Source organism: Fundulus heteroclitus, unplaced genomic scaffold (assembly GCF_011125445.2).
Source record: "Fundulus heteroclitus isolate FHET01 unplaced genomic scaffold, MU-UCD_Fhet_4.1 scaffold_760, whole genome shotgun sequence".
Taxonomy (NCBI): domain Eukaryota; kingdom Metazoa; phylum Chordata; class Actinopteri; order Cyprinodontiformes; family Fundulidae; genus Fundulus; species Fundulus heteroclitus.
The window spans coordinates 27,506-54,843 of NW_023397209.1; the positions used below are offsets into that span (position 1 = coordinate 27,506).

Consider the following 27,338-nt stretch of genomic DNA (forward strand, 5'->3'; position numbering starts at 1 on the left):
CACAAAGAGGAACAACGAGAGTTGGAGTTGGCGACGAGAGTTGGGTGACGGACTGTGGACGCAATTTTTCGGCGATTTTTGGAAGTGGCGGAAAATATAAGTATTTTTGAGCTTGGTGGTTGGCATAAACTGAAGTGTGACTGGATCGGGATGGCATCTCAGGTAGATGACGACGAGGACATGGATTTTGATAATTGGACTCCAGTAGGTAGAGGAAGAGGAAGAGGAAAAGGATACTTGAGAAAAGATGACAGCAAGGAAATCGGTAATCAGAATGTTAAGAGAAGTTTAGAGGAAGACAGCTCGGAAGAGGAAAATAGAACAGTGAGAAGGAAAATGGAAAAAGAGGAATTTAAAATATTATTGAAATTCAGGAAGGAGGATGAGGAGATGATTTTGAGTCCTGTTGCGGTTTCCAGGGAACTGAAGAAGAAGTTAGGTGAGTTGGAAGTAGTGAAAGTTCTGAGAGATGGAAATATGTTGATTCAGTGTAAAACCGAAGAACAGAAAAATAAAGCGATGCAAATTGATAATGTTTGTAAAAAAGTAGTTTGTGAAAGGAAAATATTTGGGGAAAATAAGGTATGTCGTGGAGTTATCTATGGCATTCCGATTGAAGAGGATCTTGAAAAACTTCAAAAAAGTATCCAGGGAGGTAAAGTTAAAAGATTGAAAAGGCTGTTAAGATCAGTGGATGGTAAAAAGGTTCAAAGTTTGTCATTATTATTGGAGTTTCACGGAGATGTTCTCCCAGATAAAATCAAAATAGGTTTCATGAGTTTTCCAGTTAGGCCGTATGTCCCTCCTCCATTGCGTTGTTTTAAGTGCCAGAGATATGGTCATATAGCATTGGTTTGTAAAGGGAAGGAAAGATGTGCTAAATGTGGAGGAGAACATAAATATGAGGAATGCAAAGGTGATCAGATAAAATGTTGTAACTGTGGTGGTCAGCATAATGTTGCATATGGAGGTTGTGAAGCTAGGAAAAGAGCAGCAGAAATACAACAACTTAAAACAGCTAAAAACATTAGCTATGCAGAAGCAGCCAAGAAGGTTCTGGAAGGAAAAAGAACAATTCAAGGAGGTTCACAGATTCAGCAGATTGCAAGATCAGAGCAAAACCAAAGAAATATGTCAGGATTGGATATTACAATGGATAAATTAATTTTATTCATGGCTTATGTTATTAATTGTACTGATCAAGTGAAACAAAAAACAGAAAAAATAAAAATTATAGTGAAAGGGGCAGAAAAATTCTTTTCTGCAAAAGATCTTTCTTGGGAGTTGATAAATAAAAAGCTTGAGAATGATGGTAAAACAGGGGGAGGGAGAATATGATTCTCCTTCAGTGGAATGCTAGGAGTTTAATAAGTAATGGTCAAGAGTTTAAAGGTTACATAAATCATTTGGAAAATAAACCGGATATCATTTGTGTGCAAGAAACATGGCTTAAAACAGAATTAGATTTTGTGATAAAGGGATATGATAGTGTACGAAGGGACAGGGAACAGGGAAGTGGGGGTGGATGTATAATATTTATAAAACAAGGAGTTCAATATAGATTTCTAGGAAAAGGGAAAAAATTAGAATGGATAGCTATAGAAGTTTGGATTAAAAATGGAAATATTAAAATATTAAATTTTTATAACCCTTGTAAAAAGCTTTGTTTAGAGGAAATGGGTGAACTGATAGAAAATATAAATGGAAAGATCATTTGTTGTGGAGACTTTAATGCTCACAGTACACTTTGGGATAGTAGTAATGATTCTAATGGAGAGGTGATAGAAGAAGTAATGGATATGAAGAACTTGGTTTGTATTAATGATGGGAGTGGTACCAGAATTAATATTAGGAATGGGTCAGAATCAGCAATAGATATTACATTAGTATCTAAAAATATTGCAGGAATCAGTAATTGGAAAGTTTTAAAAGATTCAACCATAGGTAGTGACCATTATCCAATACTAATAAAAGTGGGTTGTGAGACAAGACAAAATTATATTGAAGGTAGAGAAAGATGGGTTTTTGCAAATGCTGATTGGGAAAAATATAAGAGAATTAGTGATGAAGAAATGCAAAAGGTTGATATTAATTTTGATGTAGATAATATAAATGCTTCTGTTTGTGAAGCTATATTAGGTGCAGCTAGACAATCTATACAAAGGAAAAAAGGAAGCGGGAAGAAGAAAATAGTACCGTGGTGGACAAAAGAATGTGACTTTGCTATTAAATCTCGAAATAAAGCGTTTCGAATGTTAAAGAAAAATCAAAATTTTCAGTATTTTATTGAATATAAAAGGTTGCAAGCTCTAGTCAAAAGAACTGTTAAATATGCAAAAAGGGTTTACTGGCAATCGTTTTGTGAGTCGGTTGGTAGAGAAACAAAAATTTCAAATATCTGGGGAATGATAAAAAGAATGAATGGAATTAAGAGAGAATATGGATATCCAGTTCTGAAGGATGGGGATATATGTGCTGTGACAGAGGAGGAGAAAGCAAATATGTTAGTGGAGAAGTTTGCTAAAATTCATAGCTCAAATAATTTAACTGAAAAAGAAATAAAAGCAAGAGAAGGTACAATTAATGAAAACAGGCAATTGTTAATTAAAAATATAAATAGTAATGACTTATTAAATCTTCCATTTTCTTTTGTAGAGCTTAAGAATGCTTTAGGGAAATCAAAAAATTCTTCTCCAGGTAAAGATCAAATTTCATATATAATGATAAATCAGTTAAGTAATTCATCTAAAAGGATTTTATTGGATTTCTATAATAAGATTTGGGAAGTGGGTCATTTACCTAAAGTTTGGAAGGAGGCAATTATTGTTCCTATTTTAAAACCAGGTAAAGAAAGATCAAATCCAGGGAGTTATAGGCCAATTGCATTAACATCGCATTTATGTAAAGTAATGGAAAGAATGATAAATGAACGGATGACTTATTTTGTTGAAAAGATAGGGTATTTATCTAAGTTTCAAAGTGGTTTCAGGAAAGGTAGAAATACAATGGATTCTATTTTGTTATTGGAACATGAAATAAGAAAGGCACAAGTTAATAAAGAGAGTGTGATAGCTGTATTCTTTGACATTGAAAAAGCTTACGACATGATGTGGAAAGAAGGATTTTTGATAAAATTAAAGAAGATGGGAATTGGGGGTTCAATGTTTAATTGGATAAATGATTTTCTCAATAATAGATCAATACAAGTAAGAATAGGAAATCAATTATCAGAAAATCTTTATGTTGAAAATGGTATTCCTCAAGGAAGTATAGTTAGTCCATTATTTTTTTCTATTATGATTAATGATATGTTTGAGGATGTGGAAAATAAAATGGGTGTTTCATTATTTGCTGATGATGGAGCAATTTGGAAGAGGGGTAAAAATATAAGTTTCATCATTAAAAAAGTTCAAGAAGCCATTAATAAAATAGAAGATTGGTCTTTTAGATGGGGATTCAAGATTTCTGTAGATAAAACAAAGATTTTGTTTTTTACAAGGAAAAAAGTTTCTGAAGAATTAAAGTTACAAATTTATAAATATGATTTGGAAAGGGTAAAACAATTTAAATTTTTGGGTATATGGTTGGATGAAAGGCTTACTTGGAAAGTTCATATTGAGAAGATGATCGATAAATGCAAAAGAGTTATAAATGTTATGAGATGTTTGGTTGGGAATGAATGGGGAGCTGAGAGGAAGGCATTGAAATCAATTTATATAGGATTAATTAGGTCTGTTTTTGATTATGGATGTATAGCTTTTGGTTCAGCATCATTTTCATTACTTAAAAAATTAGATATTGTTCAGTATCAAGCTTTGAGATTATGCACAGGGGCCATAAGAACTACACCAACTTCAGCATTACAAGTAGAAATGGGAGAAATGCCACTAAAGTTGAGGAGATTACAATTACTTTCCACTTACTGGTTTCAGTTAAAAAATCATTGTGAAAATCATCCATGTCAAGAAATTTTAAAACCAAGTTGGGAAAAAGGGAAGAAGAAATTAAATTCTTTTGGGTGGATAGCAGATTCTAATATAATAGATCTTGAATTATCTCAAATAAATGGCAGTAGAACAGTTATTAGATCAATACTTCATCCATCTATCCTACCTGAAATTGATGTAGATTTAAGATTATTGTATAAACGGAAAAATAAACAGGATATTTTAGATTCAAATATGGTTGAGCAATATATAGATAAAGAATATTATGGATATGTAAAAATTTATACAGATGCTTCAAAAGATTCAAATAATAGGAATGGTGTTTCGTTTGTAGTTCCAGAATTTAATTTTAAATCAGGTAAAAGAATTAGTAATGAAGTTTCAGTTTACACAGGAGAAATGTTTGGCATCATGTTAGCATTAGAATGGATTGAAGAAATAAGACCATTAAGAAGTGTAATTTGTTCAGATTCTAGTTCAACATTATATTCATTTAAAAACAATCATTCAGATAGCAGACCGGATTTATTGGTAGAAATTCAGCAACTATTATTCAGAATTCAAGCAATGGGATTAACTGTTTCTTTTATATGGATTCCTTCTCATATAGGAATAAAAGGGAATGAGATGGCAGATAAATATGCAAAAAGAGCAAGTAAATACAGTTTAATTGATATAATAATTCCATTTAGTAAAGGTGAAATAAAATCAGTAATTAAGAAAAGGATTAGAGCAAGGTGGCAGAAACAGTGGGAAGAAGAAAGAACTGGAAGATGGTTTTATAATATTCAAAGAAAAGTAGGATTAATGAGGATGACATCAAGGAATAGAAGGGAAGAAACAGTAATGTCAAGATTACGTTTTGGACATACAGGGTTAAATAGCACATTATTTAAAATGGGGATTCATGATACAGGAAAGTGTGATTTTTGTTTTGTTGAAGAAACAGTGGAGCACGTTATATTATTTTGTAGTAAATATCATATTGAGAGAAATGAATTGGTAAATAGATTACAAAACAGTAAATTAAAGTTAAACATAAAATATCTTTTAGATATGAACACCAAATCAGAGGGTTATTCTTTATTATTAAGATATCTTAAAAAGACTAATTTGATAAAACGGATTTAGTTTATTTATTTATTTATTTTTTTTTTTTTATTTTTTATTATTTATAGTAGTAGGATATTAGAGTAGGTCATCCCGATTCACACTCCATTTCAGTCGGTGGCGGTAATGCACCAAAAGTTGTTTGCCAACCGCCATAAAACAATAGAAGAAGAAGAAGAAGAAAGAGGAACAACACGTGAGCAGCAGCAGGAGAAAAAAAAAAAAAAAAAAAACATGGCGATGTCCGTAAGGATCTCTCCCCTCTGTCGCTGGGCTGGACGGACAGTGTCCTCGTTGTCTGCAGGACACAGACGGGAAGTGGGTCTGTCAGCGAGGAGGCGCCTTATGTGCACGTCAACAGGGAGCAGTAAGTGAAAGTTTTACAGAAGACAATTACTGACGGTACTTACTTAGAGGTCAATGTCCGGTAATAGGCGCAGCTGAGTCTGAGAGTTATTGACTAAACATGGTTATTATTGCCAGATTTTCCATCTGCTGCTCTTTGGCCTTCGTGTTAAAACGTCACATCTTTAGCTGGGATTCCAAGTCCGAAAATAAAATCCAAAAACAAAAAGGAGAAAACTATCTTGAGCCCCCGCCATGATAATCAAAGGCAGGCTATAAGGTTCATGTGATCTAAAAAGTGCGTGTAACATATTTAAAGCCAGGCCATGACCAAGTATTAATTAAAAAAAAAAGTAGTGTTACTTAATTATTGCAATTCCCAGTGCATGAGCGCAAATTCGTTTAGAAATGATCCCCACAGACATGCTGTCCGATAATGGGTGTAGCCTGCGATCCATGTTGGCACACTGCTTGACTTGCAGAAACATGCCCGCCAGTATGATAGAGCTTTGTGACACACTTCATGCATAGAGGTGCTCCTTGAGTTTAAATGTCAATTGCGTACTCTTACGGTTTAAAATAAAGTAATTTTAGGTATTTTAAATGGATGATCTGCTTTGACTGAAACTTGACTAGTCAGTATAGGAGTGTAAATAAATACATAAGAAAGTAGTATGCTGCTTTGTAGTAGGGTTTTTGCAGATGCAACATCATGGCTTTAAGATTTAGATTTATGTTTTGCAGCTAGTAAGGTAATCCCATGATCGTGTCTGTGTTTTAGAGAAACATTTTAATCTGCTTCAAGGACATGTTGACATTCTTCTTAATGAGGAAGCTGCAAATGGACCAGAACCCAAAGCATCGCTTATCCTTTCCTCAGAACTGTATTGAGACTGTAGATCTTTAAGTAGTGGCAAAAAAAAAAATAAAAAAAAAAAAAATAGGTTGGGCTAAAAGTGTCTACAGCAAACTGCACAAAATGAATCATTTTGTAAATAAGAGAAAAGAAGAAACGAGTTGGTCTTTGCGACGGGCTGTTTTTGGTCATTCTAGGCTCACACGTTAAACTACACTGAAGGTGAAGCCCCACCGTCATCTCAGTTTGGCAAAATTAACCTTTCTGAGAATTATTGATTGCTATGTTCATCTGCTATGAGAAATAAAAGGCAATAGTTCTACTATGAAGTCTGTAAGGTCTTGTCAATAATCCTACTTAGCTTCTTTTTGGTTTATTTATGGTAGTGATGATCTGGTCATGGGTATCAAGGTACGCAGAGGTTTTATTAAGTAAAGGATCCAGAACGGCAGTTTTTCCCCCCTGTAAAATTGATTTTAATGAGGTACAACAGTAATTGCCTATTCCAGTTTTATCTGGCTCTAAAAAAAAAAAAAAAAAAAAAAGCAACACAGCTTTGCCCCTCCCCCACACCACGTCAGCTGGTTAAAGACGGGTCCCGGATTCTTCTTTCTTACAAAAAAAAAACAATTGTGGTTATTTGGAAATATTTTCAGTAGGGCTAGACGATATAGGGGGGAAAAAAAATAGCGTCTCGATAAACTAGAAATCATATTGATTGATATCGATAATTATCAACAAATTGAAAACTTGTATTTTAAGTGCAGCCCTGGCTATTTTATGCTGTTGCCTAGTGACCTATTTTTAGATACAGAACACATAAACACTGAATTCAAACTCAACCCTTTTATTCAACCAACTTTTTAACAAAACTGTAAGTTTTTAAAAAAGAAAAAAATGCGTGCTCTCTGAGCTCTTTGAAGGGGGCGGAGCTTGGCTCCTGGGTCTGCGTTGTGATTGGTTGGGAGGATGTAATGATTGTAATATTAACCTACATAACTTTGAATGTCTTACTGAAGAGTGCAATAATTCAACTTGCCTTAGAATGCAAAAGGAATGAAAACTTTTATTCTATTGAACTTTTTGACCCTTTTTATATCATCAATATGCCTCTATCGATTGATAAATATTGTTATTGCCTTATCGTCCAGCCCTAATTTGCCACTCATAATGACATGGACTATGATCAAAATAGGTGTGAGCCATCATTCTCAGTGAGGCAGCTTAACATGTACCTGTAGCAAGTGTTTGGGTCAATACCGATATGTTGAGATTTTGTTTTTTACTTTCAGACCTTCAGTTCAGACTCGATGAGCGCACAGCTCACAGCAGCCTGGACCTCTTCAAGAAAGACACCGGCATCATCTACCGCATGCTGGGCCTGGACCCTTCCAAAGTCCAAGACGACCCCGAGCGCTTCCGAGATTGGGCTGTCGTGTTCGGCGACAAAAAGATTAGCGGCGGACGACACTACTGGGAGGTGACGGTCAAAAAGTCCCAGGAATTTCGCCTGGGGGTAGCAGAGGCGCTGATGTCCAGAGACGAGTGCGTGGGCACCAACAGCTCCTCCTGGGTGTTCGGCTACGCTCAAAGGAAGTGGTTCGCCATGACCAACAGCAAGGTAGTTCCTGTGACTCTGGTGGGAAAGCCGGACCGAGTGGGGATCCTGCTCGACTATGAAGCGGGGTTCCTGGGACTGGTGGACACCGAGAAGCCCAGAATCATTCACGCTCTCAGGGCTCGGTTCGGAGCTCCCGTCTGCCCCGCGTTTGGACTTTGGGACGGGGAGCTTCTTACACATTCTGGTCTGGAAGAACCCGCAGGACTGAACTGAACATGGGATTAATACAGATGACTGCCGGCGCTTATCAGGCAAACATTTATCAGCGTCCTGAATAATTGTTCAGGAAAATCAGCAATAGGACTTAACTACAGATAATGTAAATTACTGTGGTCCCGTGAATCATCACATGGAATAATGTAAACTCATTCAGTGCGCGTGTCGTCGAGGCTCGACGACACGCTGGAATATTACCTCAGAGACTAAAAGAGGAAACAAGGACGTGTGGTTTTGTTTGATAAACATTAGCTGCCAATTCTTTCTTATACAGTGCATGCCGTGGTATTCTTCACAATCGTAAACCTTAAACCGCCACAGAACCTCTTTCTGTCCGTATTCATACCATGTATTGTTTAATAAAATAACTTCAATGACATTTTTCACAGCTTTCTTTTTATTTACAGCACAATATTTACAGTGAACTGAAGATTTGTACAGAAGTGTCGAGTAAAAAAATAAATACACTTTTGTAGTTATTCTACTTTAAGTTTTACACCTTTAAAAATAGATAAGACATTTTTTATCTAATTTTAAGGTGTGTTTGCAGTTTTGGTTAAAAGCAAAAACTGTTTAATCCTTGCTTTGAGAAACCTTAAACAGATATATTTATCTGTTCAAGGTTAAAGTGATATAACACCCTATATTCACTTTAACCAGGTTTCCAAACTCATGGGAGGTAAATAATGACGGCAAAGAGTAAAATTAAACAAAAACTAAAGAGCTGCTTGCTTAAACATGTTGACATCAGATGTTACTTGACAAATAGAATCAACTCATGGCAATGGGGGAAAATCTTTATGTTTAGAGCTTTTTTTAAATTCAAATGTAAAAGTTGTAAAGCTGGAAATCAAATTTTAAAAACCCCGTAAAGCCATGTTCATTCAAAGATAGTACCTCATGGTGCTTAAAGCCTGACCACCCGCTTCATGAGACCGTCTTGGGAAAATGGTGTCTTCAGTCAGAGACTTCTTCAAATTCATTACAAGAGATCTTTCCTGCCAACAGCCGTCACGATCTACAATAACTCTGAAGAATTTGGATCAATAGGAGTTACAGCAACATTTTATTTCCCTTTGGGATCAATAAAGTATTTGAATTTGAAACAACACTTTTAATAACATTTTTAGAGATGCACTGATCAGGCTTGTCAGCTGATGTCTGATCTGCCAAATCTGACTTTTACAGCTTCTGGTTAATTTTTTTCTTCTAGGGATTCCAACCTAAAACCTGCAGCACATCATTTCACTTTTGATAGAGGGAACTGTTTTCAACCCAACCAAATAGAAATTCCCAGACTCCATGCATAAATGGAGTCAGTGAATATGTCTGTAACATACTTTATGATTTTTGTTAAACTCAAAAGTGCATCAAGGTGTTTGCTGTTAGTTGATGCATTTATACTCCAAAAATATGTGAAATTCTTAAATAGTCTGATTCCAATCTCTTCATGGATGCATTTCTGCATGCATTGGGTCTTAAGTGTAGACAACCCTGTTTCAATTCCAGGTTTTTAACATAATTAGAGCACGATAAATTACGTCCAAACAAAAGTTCCCTTTTAATGTGACAGAACCTGATGAATTCAGCTGAAAAACAAACCGTGTAAGTGGAAATATTGAAGAATTAAAACAAGTGTTAGAACCTGGTTGCATAAATCTGCATACCCATATCTGCTGTGTTCACCCGACTGTATGTTTGGTCAAAGAAATACGTTTGCAAGAAGGTTTGAAACAAATAAACAACAAACAAACAAGGTGAAGGAGATTGTGAGCAGTTCCAAATGTTCATCTTTGACCTCAGAGCTTCAGGTGTCTGCTTAATAGATTATCAAAAGTTGTTTCAGTGAAGGATTATTTTAAGGTTGTGCACACTTATGCAACCAGGTTACTGAGCTTTTTGACTGTTTTATCTTTTCCCTCAAATATATTGGTTTGATTTTCATGTGAGTTACACAAGATAAATGTTAAAGATGCAAAAAGTCTGGAAATAATTTATTATGGCGTCATGTTTTTTTAGGTCCTAAACATGTACAATCCTAACTGGAGCAGCTGTATTCCCTGGTTTTAACTACTTGTAGTAAAAAACATATATTCAATTGGCAAACAATGGGTTCATTATTATTCTTAACAATATTGGTATTGGCCCAGACTCTCACAATGGGTGCATCCCAGTGAAAAGAAATTATTAAAAACCTGAACACCACCGTGAGCATTTAGAAATAGCTTAATTAAAGAACAAGAAAACACGGCTGATTGGGATCAAAACAAGGATACTGAAGTGCACATTATTTTCTCAGCAAAACAGTCGGTGGCTTTCAGGCCCCAGTCAAATAAATCGTTCATGAAACATCAGAGTTTCATCCACAGAGCATTGTGATTAAGGCCCTGTTCACACTGGATGAATCCTCTACAATTTTTAATTACCAGTTGGAGGGAGGTTGAATTGCTTCAAATTAAGAAAACCTCCTCCTGTGCGAAAGTAATCATGAGCCGGCTACACTTCGTACTCACCAGACAGATCATTTTCTGCATCTCTAATTGGCTCCCTTGTACCCTCAACATGGTCCGGACATCGGCAGCACATCCCCGTGTTGATCCCACCATGTTCGTAACCCGCTCCTGGTCTGACGTGGCCTCAGGCTTTCATCAGGATGCAGCAACGCTCGTCAACAGCGGCGTCCAATGCCGGTCCTTGGAGGCTGATGTCCTGCTTGTTTTAGATCTGTGCCTGCTGCAACACAGCTGTTTCAAATGAATTAAATACATCTTCGGCACGTCAACGAGCTCTGCAGAGGCTGGTGACTGTTCATCTGAGTCAGGTGTGTTGAACCAGGAAAACATCTAAAACATGCAGGATCTCGGCTCTTGAGGGCTTACATTGGACCCCACTGCCCTGTAAGATCACTCCACAATATCACTCTGTATCGCTCGGCTACTGGCACGGCTACCGCTGGTGCACCAGACTGTTTCCATAACCATGTCAGGATGCACAGAAATTCTCTCTCCATATATGTGACATTTCTGCACCTCCACAACCAGTTTTAGTCCTTTCATAAAGGAGGAAACCACTCGCTTGACCGCAGGTGGAATTATGAAGAGAGAATCCAAAATGTCTGCGTGTATTGTATTGCATTTGTGTTGCTCAGATGATATTGAAATATTCTATTTACATATTCCGTTATACATATTAATTACAATATATTACAAATTACATTACAATATGAATACATTTACATTACAAGTTAGATCATAATGTAAATAAGATACAAGGACTGTGTTTAAGCTGTAGCCTAAAGATTTCCGTCAGTCGCTCAGCAACCAGCACATCTACGCTCCCACACACTTTGGAGGTGTGTGCGCTTCTCCCTTCCTGGGATTATTTTTTACCGGAGGGTGCTGCTTCCTGTGTGCAGCAGACCGTGGTGTGGCACGGCGTGCGGAGGGTGGGGCTCATTTGTTGCATGCTGGTTTAAGAGAGACCTTCAGCAAAAGCAATGCACATAGAGTCACCTCCTCCAACAGTATTCCACGAGCTTACTTAACGATTTGAGAGTATGGAGTGGGCACAAAGCTTGCTTGCCCGGTCCAGATTTAAATTCTCTGATGACTGAGCCATAAAGTGTATTTGAACCTCACTTTATAAAAAACACTACCACCGCCACCATTCTGCCTCCAGAACGCCTATATGCCTCCCCCTATGACAACAAATCACCATGACCGTTCTACCCAAGTTTTGTTCAAGCTGAAAACAATGAGAGGATTTTGTATTATTTGTAATGCACTCCAGAACACATCTGCAATAAGCTACTTGTAAGTCTTATAATGATCCTATAATGATCTCATTTCAGTGTGAAAGGGGCCAACGTAAAATATACAACATTTCAATATTTAAAAAATAAATATTGCAGTTTAAATATTTACATCAGTAACATTTTCCAATTCAACCGATGTGCAAAGAAAGAATATTGCTACACAATCAAATAATGGTAAACAAGTTAGTAATAATAGCAACTTGTTTATCGATATAGTACTGTAGTATGTTCAGTTTTTGACCTTTTCTTTTGCACAGATACAACAACACCCCCCCTTTTTTTTCCCTTCCCAAAACAGTTCCACGCCCTCATTTAAAAGTGCACATTTTATCGCCCTTGGTTGGGGAAGATTTTAATATTTCTGACTCTTCATTTGGTTTATAAAGCAAAGAGGATAATTATCCTATTGATTGGGACTTTATTCGCCCCAAAGAAATTTTCTGATACCCTAAAAGAGAATAGCCTTTAAAAAGAGAGTAAAGTCAGTCATTCATCAGTTTTCCCAGTAACCGTCTGTCGTGTCATTCATTTCAGTTGTGCAACAAAAGGTTTGCAATCCAAACCTTTCTGGGGCTTTTTAAACAATGCTTTTTATCGTGTCCAGCACGGTGCCCTGTTCCTCTGTGCTCCTGGATGAGTCGCCGTCTGCGTACCCGCCTTGGTACTTTTGCAGGACTGAAACAACAACATCATGGCCAAACTGCATGGCGTCATCGAGGGGTGTGTTGCCCCATCTGATAGACAACAGTGTGAAATGGACATGGATGGGCTGTTCTAGTTAATAAAATGAGTTAGTATCAGATGAATGGTGACCAAACCCCTACCTGTCTTTAATGTAGGGATTCACTTTACATACTTCTGTCAGGAACATTACAGCGTCTTCGTGGCCTGGGAGAAAAGTGGAAACGAGCAGAAACAACGCTGAAGGACAGAAAGGACACGGCCCGCTGCAACGCAGCATTTTAAATGCCATATTTCATTGACTTTTGTTTAAATGCCAAACCCGATATAATTGAAGAATGATCGAACTACTATGGGAAAGTGTTACCTTCGGCAGCAGCGATGTGGAGAGCTGTACGGGAGTCGTAATCCCTCTGCTCCATGTTAACAGCGGAGAGGGCAAACCTGGGGCGATGGAAGACAGGAGGTACGCACATAGAAACGTTATTTTAAATCTAGGGAGGTTTACTGTGTAAAGCTGTGTTAGAGCAAAACAAAAGTTGCATATTAACAATAAAAAATGAAAACAATTACAGCAAAAATATGCTATTCAGGATAACATTAAACTTAATTCAGTTTCCAGAGATCCTCTTCAGATCTTCCTGTAGGTGTTTTTTTCCCTAAACTACAGCAGAAATCAGGAAGCTACTGATTTATAGCATAAAGCATGTGTTACTGTATATTGAGGATCCTTATGTGGTAAAAAACAAAAAGACTAAATAAACTAATAAATGGACTTATCTACCTAGTCGTAAAACGTACTGGATATGACTGAAAAGATTTGGGGCTACTGTCAGTTTCATATTTAGATCCTGGAATGTTAGGGAGATAATCCTTGTCTCTACTTACCGTCTCAAAGCAGAGACGTCACCGCTGTACGCTGCAAACATCAGGTTAACGACTGACTTGTTCTAAACGAAGATATGAACAAAGTCAACGTCTAAACATCTTCACAACATCCAGATTTGAGGTCAGTAGCGGCACTGAACTCACCGGGTCGTCGTCTGATCGTCTTCTGGGGTCGTGCTTCTTGGTGAAGTGCCTCAGGTTGTCATAATTGTGGAAGTTGAAGTAAGACACAAGCTCCTTTTGGATCAAAATCCAGTTGATCAATAAATTATGTTTACATAAAAATATTTAAAAATTGTTTAAAGTTGTCGGAATAAGGACAAAGACACTGTAAGCAGCTTACCTGACAGAACTGAATTCCTCTGACGCTGTTTCCTAGCCGATCCAGTGGCGGTGACCAACACAGAATACCCATAACGTTGGGAACCACCAGCAAAACGGCACCTGAAACTCCAGATTTTGCAGGCAGACCAACCTAAACAAGGAAAACCAAAACAATATTAGAGCCTAAATGTCTCCTAATTCGCTACCACTTGTACTCAAGCCAACAATGCTTTTAGAAAATGGCTACTGGTCAATTTGAACATTTTTGCTTTGGTTGTTTTACAAAAAGGAACAGGCCTGCAACAGGTCCTGTGGTGGGATTTTAGGAGACTTCTTTTGGCATCTTGCATGAGGGCTGGACGATATAAAAAAAAAACATATCGATAAAATAGAAATCATAGTGATCGATATTGATAATTATCAACAAATGCAAAACATATACTTTAAGTTCAGCCCCGACCGTTTTATGCTGTTGCTTAAATACCTGGTTTTATTTATTTTTTTTATTTTATTTTTTTCTGTATCTAAAACCAGGAAGAAAATAGCTGGTTTTAGATACAGACACAAACAATGAATTCAAACTCAACCCTTTATTCAACCAAGTTTGTACCAAAACTACAAGTTTTAAAAAAAAGAAAAACGAACATGTGCTCTCTGAACTCTCTGAAGGGGGTGGAGCTTCCTGAGTCTGCGTTGTGATTGGTTGGGAGGATGTAATGACTGTAATATTAACCTACATGATAGGCTAGAATGCAAAAAGAAATTTTTATTGACCCTTGTTTTTATCATCGACATATGTCTATTGGTCGATATATATTGTTATTGAATTATCGTCCAGCCCTATCTTGCATTCTATCTTCTGGATGAACATGCCATGGCCAGACGTAGGCACAAGGGCAGTTGCTCTGTATGTCTTCCTCTATTTGTAGACGCGTTTCTCTACAGTGGAACGGCTGATCTCAAATACATTTAGCACCTCTTCAAACTTGTCCTCAGCTCTTACATCCTCCCGTCTGAAGGCATCAGCCACTTGGTTCTCAGCATTGTGTTCACTCTCACTTCGGTAGTCAGAAGTACACCAAACTAAAGGTTTAAACAAGGCAAACATCCTTCAAAACGCCTGATAGTTTCATATTTTACCTGAATGTGATTTAAGCCCTTATGACTGGGAATAAATGTAAGGGGTGCCATGTTTTACAGAACAGTTTCACAAATGTATTTTCTTAACTTCATTCTGTTCCTTTATGTTACTTTAACATTATTAACATTTATAGTAAATTCAAGATTCTTTATTGTCACTACGTGTTTCTCTCGTAGTGACAATACTCTGGCTCAGAGTACACACAAAAAAAGAACAGACTAAAAAACATATGTACAGCGTTGCTAAATAAATGCTAATTTTTTTCACACCACTGTGAAATCCACTCATGGTCTTCTGCATAGAAATTAGGTTTTACGACTGAAATAAATGTCTTATAGGTAATTTAGTTTTATGTGGGGTTATGAATAGGGCTGGACGATATGCGTTTGTGATTGATTGGGAGGAGTAATGACTGTAATATATGATTAAATATTAAATGATTATTTATCTCAATAAAAAAATATAAACCCAAAGGGAAATTAAACATTTATTTAAATTCAGTGAATAATCACAATGCCCAACAACCAAGAAAATAAACTGATAAACAATGATTACTTGTTTGGAAAAATAAAGGTCTTTTTATTTGTACAAGATGGAAATAGAGATGCAAAATACTATTCGCTATTCTAACACTCCAAGGAAGAAATTGGGGGTAACAATTGGAGGAGCAAACTGACCCACATCCATGAAAACCTTTATGAAGTTCAAAGTAAGGCACTTACATGGAAGGCAAATTGCCCGGAAAAGTCGTACATCCCACAGGAATGCATTAGACTCAAAGTGTTGCGGACGGCTTCAGCGCTTAACACACGGTCGCCCGTGATTGGACAAATGCCTCCATTGGCCAGTGTGGCAGCCATGACACTTCCGGACTCACAGGTTACCTCGATGGAGCACAACTGGAATGGAGAGGTATAAAAAGGACTTTCTGTGACAAACATTTCCAAATGTTTCCTAAATGCCTCACATGCAGACAGGTGATTGTTGTGAAAGAGTAAGAGAAACCAATGTTGGGCCAAACAATTAACAGTCCTCCATCAAAATACCCTCATGATTTTCCTGACTGAAAACATTTAGTCTTTGAGAATAATAACTTTAAACCACCACAATAAAGCCAGATCCTGCTCAAACAAACGGAGGAGTTTATAATGTGGTTCCTTCACTATTTGTTTGTATAGTCAGCATGTTTTCAGTTTTTTTTTTGATTCATCTGAAGATTTTATATTAAGGAAAAATTAATTTGTTTAAAAAGTTCTTTACAGTTGTCAAGTATTATTACATGTATTTTTATTCCAAAAAGTGTCCAACAACAGTGAACATTTTCTATACATTTGCTGCTGTAGTAAACAGCTTTTATTACCAATGAGTCTTGGCCAATCAGCAATCATTTGTATTGTTTTATTACAACAGATGTTTTAAAAGCACAGAATATGATCATTGACTCATGTATTCTCTTAGTAAAAAAAAAAAAACCCAGACCAGACCTGTTTTAGGATCCTCAGGTCGAGCTTAAAACCATGTTTTCCTATTTGAGTCGTGCATTCTGAGTCAGTATTTCAAAACACCATAATCAATATGAGTAAAATCTTTAACTGTGTATGTTTTACAAATGTTTATTAATTACTATACGGTAAAGTGAACTATGGTTTTCAAGGCATTATTATTATTACTACATAAAAATTGGAAAACCAATTCCCACATGTTGAGGAAACTGTTGTTAACATTAACAACCATTACACCGTCAGCGGTTTAAATATAGACTGCTCAAAAAAATAAAGGATACACTTAGAGTTACATTGTGTTGTTTAAGTGTTCCTTTTATTTATTTTTTGAGCAGTATACATTCAATGTACCTTTACAAATCATAAACCATAAAAAAAACAAAAAACATTTCAAATCAGGATCAGTAAATCAGAGACAATATATATATTGTCTCTGAATATAATTTCTGCATTGAATCATTTTTCTTTGCATACACCTGAATAATTAAATCAAAAGGAGTAAAAAAACAAATAAATAGTTACCTGAAAGTAGAAGTCTAGGGCTCCAATCATATCTGCATTGTCAGGGAAGCACTGCAAGAATTGCAACCAGAGTTAGCACATCGGCAATGAGAGCCCTGTACAACTATTAGCACCTTGGGAAAAGATGTAAAGAAAAGCCTATAAATTAATTTTTGTAATGGAGACTTGCTAAGTCCTAGATGAGACTTTTTGTAGCAGTTCTCTAATCACAAGTTTTTGGGATGTTTTTTATTTACTGATATGTGTCTGTGAGTGGTCCATTAACTGTCCATGGTGGAAAGATAAATTTGACTGTTGTTTTTTCTATGGTGGAAAAGACGGTCTTGTCTGTTTTTGTACAGATGTTAAGTAATTCTCTGACAGTAGATATGGGCACGTTTACGTAAGAAGCCATGTTCTTGTAATCATTACCTGACTTATAAAGATAAGCACACATCTGCTTTACTTAAATGGCATGTTTTTGAGTGCAGCGGTGGTGTAGGGGTAGAGCATGCGACCCTCAGTCCTCGATGCGGCCGTCCCCGGGTTCAACTACCAGCCTGTGGACCTTTACCGCATGTCTTCCCCCTCTCTCTCAACCCCATTTCCTGTCAGCCTACAATCAAATAAAGGCCACTAGTGCCACAAAAATGTCATGTTTCATGTCTGTCCCATTTTAATGAGTGGCTAGAAGAATAATCGACCTGTGTGCTGTAGCATATTTATATCCCAGGGAAACAGAAAGCCATGGAGTACAAATTTAAATATCTAAGTATGTAGTATAAAACACCTTCAGTTAAATGTATTTCTTAGGGATTATTAGGGGTGCCAATAAGTCTTGCACAACCTTACTATTACGATTACGTTTAAAAAAAAAAGTAATCATTTCCAGATGAGAGATTTTTCTAACACTGAATAAAAGAGTCATTTGAGGTTTTTTTTACACACCTTCACCAAAAGTGGCAGTAATAGGAAAATGACCATCATATTCTATTAACTTTGACAGAAACTAAGGAAGATAAGAACACAAACCTTTTTCTCCTTCAGGTAATAACCGATGGCATAATTTCTATCACCAGTCTCCCTCTCTGACTGGAAACTGCAAGAACACAACAGGTATGAAAAGCAGCATTTCAATAAAAACATCAGAGGACAACCACTCTGAATTCATGGGGGGCTCGGTTCTCACGTGGCATTGCTGAACCCCACATATTCTGTACCAGCCATGCTTTTCAAGAAGTCCATCACCTGTGGAAACATCATATTTAGAGACAGCACTAAGTCAGCATCAGCAACCCAGCTCTTAAAAGACGACTTTAAATGAACTGAAACGTTTACTCACGTAGTCAAACCTCTCCGCTTTATTTGAAAGAGGCTACGGAATGAGAGAAAAAGAGGGCATTTTACAAAGAGGAGGCTCACAGGGCTTCACTGGGACCCTACAGGGGGCAGTGTTTGAGTACCGCAGCTCACGTTTGAGAGCATGCTTGGCCTGGTGTCATTGTGCAACGGGCACATGCCGCTGATGAGCGTGGCACTCCATGTGGCGACGTGCTCACTTTGGCCCGGCCGCTGTTTTATGGCTCTGCTTGAATTTCACACTACTGCTAAAAGATCAGTAGCAGGTCATGCAGTTGCCAAGAAGGAGCTGCAGTCCTTTTCATATTTAGTGACTCAAAGATTAAGAGAAGTAAAAAAGGGCATATTCAGCAGTTATGTCCTTCAATCTTTTTATGTTTTTGTGGTTGCAAGCATAGCTCCACTTGACCTCCTACAGACCCAGGACAAATAAAACTATTTGCTTAAACTTAGCTTTACGCACATGCAGAACGCAGATGGTAAACACACCCTCCGTCTCAGCAGCTGTAATTGGCCCAGAGCACACGCGCGGCACACACCCCTGTTGTCAGGCCCAAAAAGGCTCTGTCCCTTACTGTCAAACACGAGATACATTTGATAAGATGACCTTCACATCAGTCAGCTGAGACACGTTAAAAGGTCTCCACAGGAGGAAACATGACCGTATACGGCTAAAATAGGGCTACCCGTGTTCACAACAGGTACTATGACCATAGTCCAGCTGCCACAGGGTCCACTTAGGTATTACTTGATGTCGCTGCACTGACACCAAGTAATTCTTAAGGCAGATTATAAACATTTCTATTTCAGTAAACAGAAAAGAAAAAAACAGTATTTTTTTATGATTACAATGTTGTCTGGGCTTTAAAGCAAAAGCCATTAAATTGACTTCAAAACCAGCTTACAACTTTTTCTTTTGTGACTAGTGTGGAAAATAGGATTCAGTTTATTAATACAGACGGATAACAGTAAGAGCATCGTCTTTCAGAATTTAAATGAAATAAACCCATAAGCACAAAACTGCTGGATGCGCATTAATATCTCATCAGGAATATAACTGTATGACAGAATAAGACGTCATATGTGGCCTGAGGACTGGGTTTAATGCCATGATTTTAGACATGACCAGCTGCTTCCTTTGTTCCTCTTTGCTTTGTCCTGACACCTTCAGTGCTTCATATTCTATTGTAAAGTGTCAACATACTACCAGAGCTGACTCTAATATACATATATGGTACACTAATGTCTATTGACAATATTACAATTAGAACATCCTGGTATTCTGAGCGTCGGCACCAAGCTGACAGCGGTGGGATAAGGCTGGCCTTTACACACGCTCTAGTAAGTGTTATTCATATGGTTCCATGTTTTAATTTTCATAACCTTTGTAAGTACTGTAAATTTACAACACACTAAACACAGATTCCTTAAAGCACAGTTTGGGAACCCTGGGAACTATAATCTATAAAGGAATTTTTAAACGATCACAAATTAAGAGATCAATTCATTCTTTATTCTGGAAAGAACTACAGTTCCCTGAGTTTCAAATTACCTCAAAAAAGTTGTAGAATATTCCTTTGATTGTGGAAAGAGTTTGCATTCAGACACTAAGTCAAAAGCAGAATTGGGATGATTAAAATGATAAATATAAAATGTCATTTAATATAAAATAATGAAAAACCACTGCATTTATTAAGACTTATTCCATGTTTTCCTTTAGAAAATAGAAGAATGAAAATAGTTTTCCATGAACCCCCAGACCTGGAAAATGATAAAAGCAAATTCCATCCATTTTAAGGCTTCACAGAAACCCTGCATGAAGTTTAAGGTTTTAAACAGAGTCTAAATCTCCAAACCTTTCCTGACATATCAGACTAATGGAAGACATGTCTCACCCTGCAATTTGAACCTTGTTTTGGAATGATTTGCGGTTTTGACAAAGCTTATAGTGATGCACCCCTTCATGGCTGTATTTGGGGATCGGATATTTTACGTGCCCACTTCTACATCGACTTTGATGAGGCGCACATCCAACTACCTCTTTAAGGATGTCAAGTTGTCTTTAAGTGCAGCAAAGATCTTTTCAGCAGCCTGTTTCGCTCATTTTTCTTTTAAATTGCATTCCTTTGTCAAATATTTTGCGTCATCAGCAACTCAGTTTATAGTTTACAGATGCATAATGACCCTTATTCTTAACTGAAATATTATTATTTAGTTTTCCACTCATTCGTTTACTTATTCAAAACAGAGACACGATTATTTGTTCAATTTGTTCTGTTTTGTTCTTATTAAAAACAAAACAACAACAAAAAATAGAAAACTGAGTGGAGTTTTATTAATACTGTATGGTTGTTACCTTCAAAAAGACAAAACAAAAAACAAAGCAATAGTAAAAGCTTACCTTCAGTAAAGAGCTAATGACGATAGCTCCAGCGTTCACCATGGGGTTGTGTGGTTTATCTGCACAAAAATAAAACACAAAAGCACTCCGTCACACGTTTGCCTCTAACCACGTGACAAACGAACTGCTCTGAGCAGAAGGTATATTTACTGCGGGGGACTTGTAGGTGACAGTAGGTGAAAAACCAAATGAAAATAAATAACTAAAAAAGAGAGGTGATGAAATGGTCAACGATCAGACTTAAAAGTCCATTTTAAACACTTTTTCTGTTATTTGGCTTTGTTGCTCTTTTGTTAGCCTAAACAAGTTAGTTTAGGCTAAATGTGAGCTCTGCACATACTTTATAATAGAGTGAATAAAAATAAAGCCAGTTTAAGGGTCTGTTGAATCTATCCTCTGCCAATCATGGCAATTAAGATTTGTGGTCAGAACCAATTTCTTAGAGGTCATTTGGTCTGCCTTTAGGTTCACAACAATCTCCGTTGTGTCTGCTTTGTGCGCAGAGACAACATGACATTTCACAAAGAGAGATTTCATTGACAGAGGAGCACATGACAACTGCACTGATCCAAAAACAACCGAGCAGCTACTCCAGACACAAGGACCGGGCGAAGAACTGGCAGGACCTTCCTCCCTGGACACGACGACAGACTGCAGAATCAACGACAGCTGCTGTGGAGTGTTACCGCTAATCTAAAGGCGATGCGGTACGCCGTAAAGGAGGATGAAGCATATTAGCGCTGCTGCTTATTTTTATTGCACTGACAAGGCGACTAGAGTAGATGACGTGAATCGCTTGCCTTCCTCGTTTAGCGACAGTTTGTTGAATTTGAAGCCACTGGGCTCCTTGCCCACAAAGCGGTGAACGTGTTCACTGCCGAGCTCGTGCACAGCGATGGCGTACTCCAGGGGCTTCACACACGACTGCAGGCAGAAGGGAATCTTGGTGTCGCCCACTGAATATCTGCGGGACAAAAAGGTCAACCAGGTAGAAGCGCAGACAAAAGAAGTCTTATTAGGGCTGTAGAGGCAAAGCGCGGTGCCGTGTTACCTCTGTCCATCTATGGTGCAAACGGATACGCCCCAATGATCCGGGCTGAACTTTGCCAGCTGAGGAATGTAATCGGCTACCTGAGGACATGAGACGCATGAGACCGTGCCACGGTGACTAAGCAAATGCTGAATCTCTGTGTCTCTTACTTACATGTCCCCCTCCTTGTTGATGGGCGCTCTCATACATCCTGTTGATCTGGAGGGTAAACTCCTCAAAGTCAGGGATGATGAAGTTTTTTCTGAAAGCCTTAGTCAGCAAGATGATGTTGTTGCCAACGCACCTGCAGACAACAGACAGATAATGATAAAATATTGATTAAGCTGGGCACCCTTCTTTGACTTTTCATAAATAAGGAATGAGACGGGCCCTTAATGGTTCCCAAGAAACGTCTGTATAAAAAAATGTCTAATGGGATTTTGTAAATTAGAAATGTCCACCTTTTAAATCCGCATCATTTTTTTCACTGGAAAGATTTTAATTAAATGAGGAAGTAATACAACATTGGAAAATAAGCTTTGATTTCAATAGATTTCAATTGTCATAAATCCATGGCTCCAATTATTCAGCTTTCTCAACACAGCAGTGGTGAAAGAGTTGTGACTGTCATTGGTTACTGTGTAAAAACATTGGTAACACACTAACTAAGTAATTGTATATTGCAACACTATGTGACGGCCTTTGCATTTGTTGGTATGCCTGGCAAAGATGCACAAAAACTTTTAAATAAATTCTGCGGCAATACCTTTAATTTGAGCACTTCAATTCACTCCGGGGGCTTGGGGGAAGAAAACTGAAATTTATTTTTAAATTGACCCCCTTTTGAGTAAAGGGCAGAGGTTAATCTTCTCTTATAACACTTCACAGGATTGGAGCAAACATAGGGGACTAAGAAGGTTCACTTCGTGTCTGGTGAACTGTTTCTGTGTTGGTTTGGTCACATGATTATCCTGTTGACAGACCTAATACCAAAATTGTTATTTTACTTGTAGAGGCCACCATATTGTTATTTCAAATGCTCTATTTAGGGAGTAGTGGCCTAGAGGGACGGTTGCATCCTGGAAAGGCCTCAAGTTCTCAGACTTGAATCCCACAGACTGTCTCTCCAGGTCCCTGAGCGAGACCCCTGGCCCCAGAATGCTCTCCAGGTGCTGTCTAGTAGCAGCTCACTGCTCCCAAAACACGGAGAGGTTAAATCCAGAGGTCACACTTCACTGGAATGTATGTCACAATGACAAATAAAGATGATTGAAATATTATTATAAATTTTTTTAAGACTTCGATAATGTCCTGCACTCCACAAAGGTTTCAGAAACCTGGAAGAAAGACAGGGCCAAAGCATCTAAGACCCTAGAATTGAGATCAGAAACAAGGAGAGGAGGACACAAGGGGAATAAGTAAGGGCATTAGGTAGAAAAAAAGAACAGAAGAAATGAAGGCAGTAAACAATAAAGGAAGGATGAAAATATGGGAGGGGGAAGGAAAGGTGTAAGGAGAGAGGAGGAAGCACACCATGGAATTATGAATATGTACACGCTAATCTGCTTTCTCTGTGCTTCTAAAGACCCAGAGTATTAATAAAACTCTGCCTGACTTGAACAGCATTTTTAATCATCCTCGACATTTTAAAGACAAATCGGTTGCAGTGTAAAGCCATTTTACCCCAGGAAAACAGGAACTCGTGGGAAATTAACTCAGAGTTCCTCCGACCTGAGAAGTAAGTATAAGTAGCAAAAAGGCCAGCGTTATGTCAGCCGGTAAGTTTGGCTGACATAACACGTTATTTCTAAATATTAGATTTTCCTCACTGAATAAATGCACTCATGTGAGGGGTCAAATTTTTTTTTCCAATCTTTTAGAGCGAGTTTGCGCTGCTGCAGCAAAAGATGAGTTCATTCCAAGGCTTTTTCACAAGTCGTTACCAGGATTGCAAATAAATGCGGATGATTTTGTCCCCTCATAGATTTCCAATCCATATAAATGCTGCCTTTATTTATAAGAAACACGTTTACATTTAATCCTATTTGGAGAATACCTTAAAACCCCCATCCTTGGTAATGGACGAAACACAGTGGGGTGCCGAGCACAACTTTGGCAACCGTTGCTATAACTGGCGGGGTAACGCGGCACGCTTTCAAGGAATGGTAATGGTATATTCTCCCTCAGCTGGTCTAAACTAAAATATGCGACCGTGAGCCCTCGGTGATGTTAGTGGGAGGCTTTGAGGAGGAAAAGAGATTGCGCTGCGGCTTGCATTATTGATACAGGCCATTTCCAAAAACCAACAGAAGATTGCTCTCGCTACTTCCAGAAGGACATTTTCGATGAGGCCGCCGTAATCCCATTGTTTTAGGAAACAAGCAGAAACATTATGGCTGATTAATTTAGCCGGAGACAGTAATGCGCTGCCGCAGAAGGGGAGATGAGTCTGAGTGAATTGCACATCAGTTAGGGAATTATAGTATTAGGAAAGCAGGGAGTGTGGTGCCTTTGAGCCCGCTAATGTAACTGCCAGTCTGGAGCTCAACCAGAATGATGCCCTTTCATTAGCAGCCTCAGAGACCCCACTATTTTCCTCTCACCTCCGCTAGTTTGGCTGCCATGCGTGCATGCACATGAATTTGCTTCATAGCAGCTGTCAGCTATAAAACACCTGTGTCTGTCACTCTCCAGGACTCGTATAGTGCTGACCACAAATCACCTCTCTTACGTAACAAAAAAAAAACATTAAAGTCCCTCAGGCTAACCCAACCCAACCGCTCGTACGCATCTATCGTTTTGTTTTTTTTTCCCCCCATGCATTAAGGAACAGGTGTGTTGGCTTTGAACCGTTGATTATTCCGTATTGACACATCCAGAATGTTTACTGAAGCAAATGCAGAAGTTGTTCTGCCTCCCTTCTCACATCCAGGCAAGTCTGCTTTCAGTTACCTGCAAAAGTCTTCACACCGCTCCTATTTTTTTAACATCTTGTCATGCTATGTAACCAAGAACTTCAGTGTATTTTCTGTGATTATATGCGAGACACAGCACAAAATGTGATATAATTTGCGAGATGGAAGAAAACGATACGCACGTTTCGTTTTGTGTTTTCACAACTACAAATCAGAAATGTGAGACCGCGCATTAGTATTCAGCCCCCTTCGGTCGATACTTTGTAGAAGCATCATTTGGAAATAGAGCTGCAAGACCTTTGGGGTTTGCCTTTATCAGCTGTGCACATCTAGAGACAGAATTTCTTCCAAGTCTCTCTAAACAGCGCAAGCCCAGTCAGAATGAACAGCGGTGTTCAAGTATGGACAAGAAATTCTGGACTTGGCCACTCTAAACACATGAATAGGCTTGGTAGAAAACATGATTTGCAGTCTTTTGCTGCCTCTGAGAGGTTTTTCTCGCAGGTTGCCATGTGTTCAGCTCCATCTTTCTCATCAACTCTGACTAGCTTCCTGCTGGAGAAAAGCCGTGTCGCCAGCAAGTTTCACCGCGGAGATTAGGTTTTCAGAGTATGTGCAGCGTTGATTTCCGCCACAACATAGCATTTGCCTGTAGGACAACAAGCTCACGTTTTGGCCTCATTGACCAGAGCCCTTCTTCAAATGTTTGATGAGAACCCCTACATGGCCAGGGCAAACTGCAAATGTCTTTGATAAGGGGCAGATTTATTGAGTGCACAATGATTGGTTGCTGCTGACGATAGATTCTTGCTACTGAGCTCCCATGGGTCTTTTGACTTATTCTTTAATTAATGTTCTCCTCACCCAGCCGGTCAGGATAGGCAGGGGGCCTATGATCTATGAGATGTTCAAATCTTTGTTTTATGACCCAACATTGCTTTTAACGTCACTGCCCCTTTATCCCTGAGCCGTCCTGTGCTCGTTGGTTTTCAGGATGCTGTTTGTTCACTGCTGTTCTCTTAACAGACCTCTGAGGCATTCACCAAACATCTGGATTAACGGCGAGACACTGTTAAGCAGTCAGGTGACTTTGAACGGGTCTTGGTTGAAATGTATTTTATTTTATCACTTAAAATTCGAATGAAATACATAGAAGCGCTTTGAATACGTTTCGGACATGTTATAAACAAGCTCAAACTTTTCTCACCTTCTGAAAAGTTTTTTGTCCATCATGACCGGTCCCATGGAATCCCGTGTGAACTGTCTCATCTGATGGACACAGTCCCGCAGCCGAGGGTCAGATGTTAACAAACCGGTTCTTCTCAGAGCCTGGAGATGACGGAGAGAGGAGATGTGTTTGAACTCATTTTTACCAGAAGGGAGGGTAGGACGGGGGTGGGGGGGTGATAAATGACAGCTGTCGCTGCACGGGCTCCAGTGTATTAAGTCAAAACCATGATCTTCTGCTGTCAGCTACAGGAATCTTTGAAATATGTGGTTAGGGGATTTCAAAGCCACAAATGTGCCTGCGAGGAACTGAGGAGGGCAGCAAAGCGGATTGCCGCTATCTCACTCCTGCTGCTGGTGTCACTGACAGTGGCTGCACAAAGCACGTGGGTCTATTTTGGGGATACCATGTGCACAACCCTTCTGACCAGAGAAGCTTGGGTGTTTTTTTTTTCCTTCTTCTTTTTTTCGTTTACTCATCACAGTTGATGAGTGCTTCAAAGTGGAAACAGAGCTGACAAATGGCTCAGAGCTCGGCATCGCAGTTATTTGATGTCTGTGAAATTCTTCACCTCAAGGCACACATAGTAAAGTTGGGGCTCCGTTCAGGTTGTTCCTAAGGTTACACAGGAGGGTTTTTAAATGTGAGTTCATGAGCTATTAACATAAATAGCACACAACTGAAATGATTTTATTCATCTCTTAAATTCAGTTAAACCGCAGTTCAAAAGGACAAAATGGATTATGTGCCGAAGAAAAGGGTCTAAAAAATGTGTCAGTAGTGTTAAACTATATGTCCAAAAATATTGCTTCTTATTGAACTCCGAATTTATGTCAGGTCAGGTTTTTGTTCCTTTTTTTTTTTCCACCAATGTGCTTATGCTAATAACCTGGCCTGCTCTTTCACCATCTATCTTCTGCCTGAGTCACCTCTACAAACACCTCCAGTCATCTGTGGCGGAACAAGCTGCCACCTGTGTTGTGTGTGACACTCACGGCTCCTGAACGCACGGCCGTTTTAAAAAAAGGACTTGAGTTGCCATAGACACTGAGTTAGCCAGGTGTGTCTGTTTTTAAGCTCTGACTATCGCAGCAACGTCATCAGGAATTCATATCAACAACTGTCTTATGTTAACCAGTGTATTTGTTCATCACATACAGAAGTATCTGATTTTTTTTTTTTTTGTTTACAAGACTATGTGAGTTACCTGATTTACCTTTAGGTATCGATATATATTATAATTTGATTACATGGGAACTCAAGAGGTTCATTACCTTTTATTTATTTTTTTATTTTTTTAGGAACGACGTGGAAAACGTAAAAAGCTAATAGAAATTAAAGCCTGGAGATGAAACATTCAGGGTGTGAAAAGCAGTGTTACCTTCTAATGTTAATTCCCTCAATCTACAGTGTCACTCCAGGTATATTTAGACCGACTGCATAAGATGGTCATAAAACC

The 27,338-nt window shown here is 38.3% G+C and overlaps 2 protein-coding genes across 2 annotated transcripts; one reads left to right on the top strand and one right to left on the bottom strand.

Moving 5' to 3' along the window:
* The first annotated feature begins 5,255 nt into the window (after positions 1 to 5,255).
* spryd4 (SPRY domain containing 4) lies at positions 5,256 to 8,474 on the top strand. Its single transcript, XM_012865882.3, has 2 exons — positions 5,256 to 5,424; positions 7,551 to 8,474. Exons 1-2 carry the CDS (start codon positions 5,292 to 5,294, stop codon positions 8,090 to 8,092), a joined length of 675 nt encoding a protein of 224 aa, XP_012721336.3. The 5' UTR covers positions 5,256 to 5,291; the 3' UTR covers positions 8,093 to 8,474.
* A 2,566-nt stretch (positions 8,475 to 11,040) lies between these two features.
* Positions 11,041 to 25,980, bottom strand: LOC105928563 (glutaminase liver isoform, mitochondrial; the record flags this gene model as incomplete). Its single annotated transcript, XM_036134203.1, is given in 16 exon segments — positions 11,041 to 12,643; positions 12,734 to 12,797; positions 12,958 to 13,034; positions 13,479 to 13,540; positions 13,623 to 13,715; positions 13,822 to 13,953; positions 15,666 to 15,842; positions 16,968 to 17,018; positions 17,979 to 18,045; positions 18,136 to 18,194; positions 18,289 to 18,321; positions 20,707 to 20,765; positions 21,507 to 21,670; positions 21,758 to 21,837; positions 21,911 to 22,040; positions 25,859 to 25,980. Coding segments are annotated over 16 exon segments (1,527 nt in total), but the record flags the coding sequence as incomplete, so codon positions are not given.
* Between the last annotated feature and the right edge of the window lie 1,358 nt (positions 25,981 to 27,338).

What these genes read in the sequence shown, in the direction of transcription:
- spryd4 (XM_012865882.3), top strand. Translation starts at nt 5,292, where the DNA reads ATGGCGATGTCCGTAAGGATCTCTCCCCTCTGTCGCTGGGCTGGACGG. An exon ending in GTGCACGTCAACAGGGAGCA is followed by an intron (nt 5,425 to 7,550) that starts GTAAGTGAAAGT and finishes TTTTACTTTCAG; the next exon opens with ACCTTCAGTTCAGACTCGAT.